Here is a 7,590-nt window from a genome sequence, read left to right as displayed (position 1 = left end):
TAAGATTAAAGGATCGTAGATGTAAAAGATAAGTTTCCTTTTTTTTCTTTTTCATTTTATAAAATAAGAGAATCAATTTTTTATCCTTAAAACCCATTATACCACCACTACTTTCTAACTACCCTGACATGATTTATACTAGCTGCTATGTGAGGCTTTCCAGTATCCTGACATGACTTATAGTAGCTGCTATGGTAGTTTTCCTACTACGAAATAAAGTACTCCCTCCGTCTCATAATAAGTGTTTTATTTGATCTCTGCGCGATTTTTAAGAAAATGATTAGATGTGTTGATTTTGATGATAAAATTAGTATAATTGACTAAAATATCCTTATTTATTATAGTTAGTGGAGTTGTTGAAAAGAGTGAAAGCTAATAAATAAGGATATAGTAGTGGAAGAAAATAATAAATGTTGTATTGATATTTTAAAAAAACATTTATTTTGAGACATAGAAAAAATGCAAATAAGGCACTTTTTATAAGACGGAGAGAGTAATAGTTAGGACAAAATCAAAAATTGAAAGAAAAATAAAATGTTATAAGTATTTTTCAAAAGGAACAAAAAATAAGATTGACATAATTAATGCAAAATAAATTGTGATTGAGTTGTAAAGGAAACAAAACTGATTGGATAAATCGAAAGAAAAATAAATTTTGCCACTAAAATAATGAGGTGTCAGAAATTTAAGAAAGGTTAAATATGTATAAAACATAGCAACTAACTTTTTTATAGTATTGGTAGATAAAACCTAAATTATTATGTAAGGTTACACTTGATAAGAATACAATATGAATCTTTATTATTTAATTTCTAATTTTTCTAATTTTTTTAATTTCTTATTATTTATAATAATTAATGAAATTTAAAGTTGAATTCTTTGAAATAATATGTATTTTGTCTTAAGTGATTAATCAGATTAAACAAGAAATATTAAAAAAATAAAATAATTTTGACGAGGAGGAAAGGGCGCTATCCCGCCATATGAAAATGCAATTTTAATAATTTAATCGAATTTGAATTTAAAAGGAAAACCACCAAACACAAATTTAAAACATTTCATTTTCATTTTTGGCTCCAACGCAAAATTCAAAATCTCCAAAACACGATACAATTAGAAAATAAAAGTTCCAACAAAATTTCAAGATTCAACTGGAACTAGAACAAGAACAACATGATTGAAACACGCTCTTCAAAGAGAAAATCCAACCACCAGATTCAACCCATCAACAAGAAGCGTGTTGTGTTAGGGGAACTTCCCAATTCAACCAATCTCACTGTTACTCAAAAAAACCTTAACCCAAGAAAACCAACACCGGGGAAGAAGAAGAAGAACCCTAGTGAAGATTTTGATGGCCCGGTTGTTTCTGAGATTTACATGTATCTTCGATCAATGGAGGTAACGTATTTGTTTCAGTCTATGTTGTTGCGGGTCTTGTAATACTGTTTAAAAATTGTGTCTTTCTGGTGTTTGTTGTAATGACGGAGAGGGATTCTACTTGTTTTTTTAGATGGAGAAAAAGAGAAGACCGATGATGGATTACATGGTTATAGTTCAGAGAGATATTACTCCACATATGAGAGGGATTTTGGTTGATTGGTTAGTTGAGGTTGCGGAAGAATACAAGCTTGTTCCTGATACACTTCATCTCGCTGTTTCATACATAGATAGGTTTCTGTCTTTTAATGATATCAATAGGACCAAGCTTCAGTTGTTGGGTGTTTCATCAATGCTCATTGCATCGTGAGTCTTAGTGATGTTCTTTGTTTTTTGCCTAATGTTTAATCTTCTTCAACATTGTGATTGGTTTTTTGATTTGTATAGGAAACATGAAGAAATAAGCCCACCTTATGTGGAAGAGTTCTGTTTTATAACTGACAATTCGTATAACAAAGATGAGGTAAACATATATACCATTCCATGCTTTGTCTGTTGCAAAATAGTGAAATTACAATGTGATGAGACACAAATGGTAAACGTTTGAATAATTTGGTTAGGAGTTTTATCTCTTGCTGCTAGGTATGAAAACCATATGTGGGGAGAGATCTTTCGGTTCAAAGCATCTCAATTACTTTGAGGGATTAGTTTTTTGTAGTTGTGTGTGAGTATACTTTGATTTGTGTCAATGCTCACTCACTTTGCTACTCTTATTTTTTGCTATCATTTCAGGTTTTAGAGATGGAAGCTGACATACTCAAAACCCTAGAGTTTGATACAGCCAATCCCACTGTTAAGACTTTTCTAAGGCAAGAGATTGCCAAATCTGTTTGTTATTCTGTTTTGCAAATGTTAATTATGTAAATAAATTTGAAAGGACAATAGACTAATTATGTGAAGTTTATGTGATACAGGAGGTTTAATGAAATTGCCTGTGAGAAAAAAAATGTGAGTTTCATTTTTTCATTATCTATGTTTTGGACATTTCAAAAGTGCTGATAAGTATTCTGATTGAAGCTTGTTTTTTTTTTCTTCTTTTTCTCAGGCTTCAAGTTTGCAGTTTGAGTTCTTAAGTAACTATCTTGCTGAGCTAAGTTTATTGGATTGTGTTTGTTTGAGATTCTTGCCTTCTTTGGTGGCCGCGTCTGCCACACTGCTTGCTCGATTCATTGTTTGGCCTAAAGCTTATCCTTGGGCAAGTATTTGATTAAATAGCTAAAAACTTACCTCTTACGTAAAAGTATTAGTATTGCCAATCAATATATATATATATATATATATATATATATATATATATATATATATATATATATATATATATATATTATATATATATATATATATATATATATATATATATATATATATATGATTCAATGCATTTATGAAGTTTATTTTTTGGTCTGTTGCAGACACCAACCCTGCAAGAATACTCTAGATATAGACCAGACGAGTTGAAAGAATGTGTTCTCATCTTACATGATTTGTATATGGCTAGAAGGGAAGCTTCATTTGACGCTTCTCGAGAGAAATACAAGCAGCACAAGGTGATTGTTCTTTAATCATATTCCCTAGACTTTATAAAATTATTGTGGCAAGTTTAATGATATGATATCTTTATGGTGCAACAGTTTAAACATGTGGCAAACCTGCCTTCGCCTCCTCATTTACCAAGTTCTCTGTTTGAAGTAGAGTGAAGTAATTGGATGAAACTTGGTTATTTTTTTTGAAGTGGTATGTTTTATGCAAGAAGCATGCTACATTGGCAAAGAGGGCTTGAATATGACTTTACTAAGAAGTAATTTCAGTGCTGAATATCAATTTTGTGGAGGTTATATGGTATATGGAAGTTAATTTAACTGGCTATTAAGTTGTGGTCAAGACATCTATAGTTTTTAAGCCTAGTTAGGTATTGTGTTTGTAGTAGCTTTAACTCAAGGTGCAGTTACATTGTAAACTTCCACTTTAGAAATAGCAAGGGCGGTTTGTCTTTGTGCTGACTTTCAATGTCATTACATGGTGTCTTTCATTCGTCATAAAAATGTAAATGTTTCTCTATGTTGATAATTAGTGTACTCTTGTCTTTGAACCAAGGTTTTAGACACACTCTAATATATCGGTTGTTGATACATTCAGTCAATTAAATAGTACTGCAAAAAACAAGTCATAAACATAGATACTAACTCATCTAAATCATTTTATTTTCAGCTGCTAGCTGCGAAAGTGCAAATGCATTTCAACTTTCTATTTTTCCAGAAAACATGTACAAAGAGACCATAAATCATGTTTGATTGAAATTGATCTCGACTACTTATTAAAATATTTGAGGGAATACATTGAGCAAATTCTGTTCAAGTAGTTCTTCTTCTCTTGTTTCTGCAATTGACAATGACCCTGCAAATAGTTCAAATTATAAATCAATGTACAACATTAGTTTCAACTAATGTGCATTATTAACAAGTCAAATTATAACATAACTATACCTGAATGATATACGTTTGCCCAAAAATCCAAACTGGTGTCCATAACTTGTCCAAACTCAGGACTTGGTGTATTATTAATGTCAGCCTCCGCACCATCCTTGAGACAAATTTGGTAGTCATGATCCATGTTTGCAGTGTGCAGAAAGGTTGAAGTTGGCGTCATTGTATCGACAACAGTATTTAGTGACTGTTGATCACTGATTGCAGAAATAAGAGCATTGAACAATTTGATACAAATTCACTAGGGATGGACAATTAATCAATGGCAAAAAAAGTACCTGAGAGGAGGAGGAGGGTCATAACCATTCACAAAGTTCAAAATCTGGTCATTGGTAATAGTATCTCCTGAAAACCAGCCTAATGCATTCTCTGTAGTTCCAGCAGAAGATCCATCTATATCTACAGCTTTTGTAAGATGTACCTAACCATAATAGTTGCATGTTGCATGGTGAGATTTTTACATAGCACATTTGAATGAAGATACTAGGGAATGTTAAGACAAGGCAGTTTAATCATTATATACCTGTGGAGATGCATGAGAAATATGTTCTTCCTCCAAGAAACGCTGTTGACGAAAAAAAATTTAAACTTGCTCCTTAAATTTCTAAGTATATGAAAAAAAAAAGCAGAAGCGAATTTAGGTTTATCTTTAGCTACTATAAAACTTACTTTTCGCATTTGTACATGTTTTAAAGTTTCTTGAAGGACCTGTTCACGATATTCGGCCTCACTTAATGTGTTAATCTCAGAAGGATCTCCTTCGAAAACCCTAAAAATTATACCATCAAACAGTGATGAACAATGAACATGCTCTATTCCTCAACAACATCTCAGAACCTAGTTTTGGTTTTCAATAAATAAAAAATGTGATAAAGTTGTAAGCAATGGTCAAGAGAGCGAAACCTCAGCCGATTCGTCATCTCTTCCAATTGAGACCTGTAAATAAGAACTTCTCTTTGAACCTCCTGAAATTAAGATAGATTTATCATTAACCTAACACTAACACATACTGTAACATCATTTTTATAATATACAATGCTTATCAACAAATACCTTGAGTTTTGCTTCTACATTCATCGCGCTGCAACGCAACATGATTAAATTGTTTCAGAAACAAAAAGCGGTTAGATTACGTATATGAAATACTACTAACCAACCATTAACAGAAAAGAGCTATAAGAAATACCTAGAAGCTTGACATATTTGATCGGTTTCGGCTTTCAACCTATGAAGAACCTTTTGAATATGCTGCATATAAACAATCAAATTTCGTAATTACAAACCAATATTCCCAACAATATTTGAAAATTAATGTTCACTTTGAATTGAAACACTACCATAGGGTGTAACAAGGCTCAGAAAAAAAATAACTCACCTCTTGATTATGCATCCTTCATAGTTGCACCGTAACAAAAGTTCCACAGATCAAAAGTAGCACCAACAAGTATATATAAATATAAACTATGAAGTATGAAGCACCATAAGAAAATGAACAAACTAATCTCATTTACCTTCCACGTTCACTATCTGGAAGATTTATATATCGATCAAGAATTTCTTCAACGCTTCAAAGCATATATTAAAAAGTTAGGTTTTCAAATTATTTTTTAATAAATAAGAATATAAGAAAAGAAAAAAAAATACCTTCTGTTGCGAGAAAAGAGAGTGGCTCTACCAGAAGGAGAAAACATGATGAGAGCAACATCAACATCACAGAGAACAGAAAGTTCATAAGCTTTCTTCATTAAACCATTTCTCCTCTTCGAGAAAGTGACTTGTCTATTTGTTGTGTTCTCAATCTTTTTGATCTGAAGCTTCACTCTCCCCATCTATTTCAGTTAATTCATGATGCGAAAAAGTGAAATATATAGGGAAAAAAGGAGTAGTATTAAACACGTACGTCTTAAATATGACACAATATATGACTATATAGTTACAATATATAATAATTATTATATATTAATGATAGTATAGGTTAGGTCAATTCATCCACAAGTTACCATGCATTAGAAAACTTATGTGGCAACAACAGAAGAAAATAAGGGAAAAATAATTTGTTTGGGTTAGGCATTTATAAAAGCTGTGACGTGATAAAAGACGAGAAAAATGAGATCGTCATGACGATTTATACAACTCAGATAAGGAATCAAAGAATATATTTAAGTATATTACAAGTTTGGATTATATTAATCTTGTGGAAGGTTTTTTCTTTCTTTTGAACGCGAATACCAAGATAAACCTTCGTATTGCGTTTTTTTTAGTTTCATGATCACTTTTTTGAATCAATATACTAAATGTATATTGAATCAAAATGAAAACTACTAGGGTTTATCTTTAAAAAAACATGGAAATCACTTGTTTGATTTTAAGAAGTAATATATCAATCACACTTGTTCAATGTTTCATCATGATTATGTGATTATGTGTGGTGAGTTTATGTAGAATAATGCTAGCAAAAATCATCTAACACATTCAACACACTCTACTTTATTAAAATTTATATGAGCTTACATGATTTAGTCGTGCCTATGTAAATTTAAATAAAAAAATTGTTGAAAAATATATATAAAAGATCTAGTTATTGTCATTATTGATTTTAAGTTTGATAAGAATCTTTTAGAATATAATAATTAGATACATAATTATTATATATTAATGATTATATTGATTACGTCAATTCGACCACACATTACTATGAGTGAAATGCATTAGGAAACTAAGTGGCGACAATAGAAAAAAAAAGGAAAAAAATTGTTTGTGTCAGACACTTATAGAAGGTGACGTGAGAGGAGGGCGAGAAGAATGAGATTGATACAATTTATAGATTTATATAACGCATGTAAGGAATCAAAGAATATGTTTAAACTCATTACAAATTCGTATTATATTAATTATGTGGAAGGTTTTTATTTCTCTTTCTTTTGAACACGAATTCCTGCATAAATTGCTCGTATTGCATATTTTTTAGTTTGATGACGTCTCTTGAATTGTCATTTAGTATGAATATACACTGAATTAAAATGAAAACCACGAGGATTTGTCATCAGAAAACATGGAAATCTTATGTTTGATTTCAAGAAGCGACGTATTAAACACATTTGTTTAGGGTTTCATCATGATTATGTATGGTGAACTCATCTAGAATAATGCTAGAAAAACTCTATAACGCATTCAACACACTCTATTTTGAATAAAATTTATATATATTTTACTGTATTTATATGAACCCACATGATTAAGTCACGCCTAGGGAAGGAAAAACGGGCCTGACCTTTCGAACATGTTCGCTTTGACTATACTTTTTTTTTGCAAAACGGGACAAGGTTTTAGACCCTCATCCTCTAATATGTCCGCCCCACTCTGCTCAGTTTTTAGCGGGATTCCGTAGGCGCAAGCATTAATATATATATATTTTTTAATTTTAGGCTTTAATGTTGTAGTACCTGCTAGCCCGCCCACCTTTTTGCAGGGAAGACCAAGGTTTTTGGCCTGCGCCCTCAACTATGCTCGCCCTGCCCACCCTATTTTTTTTTGTAGAACATACCTAAACAGTACGTGCATGGCTGTTTTCCATGAAAACACATAGTATCATTTGGTATGGTTTACGTGCTTTTAGTATCAATTTGTATTTTGATGTTTTACAATTCAATTATTGTTTCATTGCGTATTT

At 31.3% G+C, this 7,590-nt stretch overlaps 2 protein-coding genes across 3 annotated transcripts; one reads left to right on the top strand and one right to left on the bottom strand.

Annotated features, from left to right (window-relative positions):
* The first annotated feature begins 1,050 nt into the window (after positions 1 to 1,050).
* Positions 1,051 to 3,568, top strand: LOC127088064 (putative cyclin-A3-1). Its single transcript, XM_051028974.1, has 8 exons — positions 1,051 to 1,398; positions 1,511 to 1,743; positions 1,825 to 1,900; positions 2,170 to 2,246; positions 2,352 to 2,385; positions 2,483 to 2,632; positions 2,850 to 2,984; positions 3,069 to 3,568. The coding sequence occupies exons 1-8, from the start codon at positions 1,174 to 1,176 to the stop codon at positions 3,132 to 3,134; spliced, it is 996 nt and encodes a 331-aa protein (XP_050884931.1). The 5' UTR covers positions 1,051 to 1,173; the 3' UTR covers positions 3,135 to 3,568.
* Positions 3,569 to 3,612: 44 nt separating this feature from the next.
* Positions 3,613 to 5,808, bottom strand: LOC127088065 (agamous-like MADS-box protein AGL104). 2 transcript variants are annotated; one of them, XM_051028975.1, is made up of 11 exons: positions 5,565 to 5,808; positions 5,432 to 5,485; positions 5,296 to 5,311; positions 5,107 to 5,168; positions 4,974 to 5,001; positions 4,824 to 4,885; positions 4,590 to 4,689; positions 4,444 to 4,485; positions 4,199 to 4,341; positions 3,921 to 4,117; positions 3,613 to 3,831 (listed from the first exon to the last, which is right to left on the bottom strand). In XM_051028975.1, the coding sequence occupies exons 1-11, from the start codon at positions 5,747 to 5,749 to the stop codon at positions 3,752 to 3,754; spliced, it is 969 nt and encodes a 322-aa protein (XP_050884932.1). In that variant the 5' UTR covers positions 5,750 to 5,808; the 3' UTR covers positions 3,613 to 3,751. The 2 variants fall into 2 exon arrangements, with proteins under 2 accessions (XP_050884932.1, XP_050884933.1); XM_051028976.1 differs by lacking the exon at positions 3,613 to 3,831 and having other exon boundaries at positions 3,958 to 4,107.
* Positions 5,809 to 7,590: the final 1,782 nt, after the last annotated feature.

Source organism: Lathyrus oleraceus, chromosome 5, assembly GCF_024323335.1.
Source record: "Lathyrus oleraceus cultivar Zhongwan6 chromosome 5, CAAS_Psat_ZW6_1.0, whole genome shotgun sequence".
NCBI lineage: Eukaryota > Viridiplantae > Streptophyta > Magnoliopsida > Fabales > Fabaceae > Lathyrus > Lathyrus oleraceus.
The sequence above is the reverse complement of the archived record's forward strand: the minus strand, read 5'-3'. Positions and strand labels throughout refer to the sequence as shown.

Bases quoted from the DNA above. Each gene is read 5' to 3' on its own strand.
- LOC127088065 (XM_051028975.1), bottom strand. From the start codon at position 5,749: ATGGGGAGAGTGAAGCTTCAGATCAAAAAGATTGAGAACACAACAAAT. The intron at 4,886-4,973 runs GTATTTGTTGAT...TCTTAATTTCAG, and splicing joins ATGTAGAAGCAAAACTCAAG to GAGGTTCAAAGAGAAGTTCT. The intron at 4,486-4,589 runs GTAAGTTTTATA...TTTCGTCAACAG, and splicing joins AACATGTACAAATGCGAAAA to CGTTTCTTGGAGGAAGAACA.
- LOC127088064 (XM_051028974.1), top strand. From the start codon at position 1,174: ATGATTGAAACACGCTCTTCAAAGAGAAAATCCAACCACCAGATTCAA. The intron at 1,901-2,169 runs GTAAACATATAT...CTATCATTTCAG, and splicing joins ATTCGTATAACAAAGATGAG to GTTTTAGAGATGGAAGCTGA. The intron at 2,247-2,351 runs GCAAGAGATTGC...TATGTGATACAG, and splicing joins ACTGTTAAGACTTTTCTAAG to GAGGTTTAATGAAATTGCCT.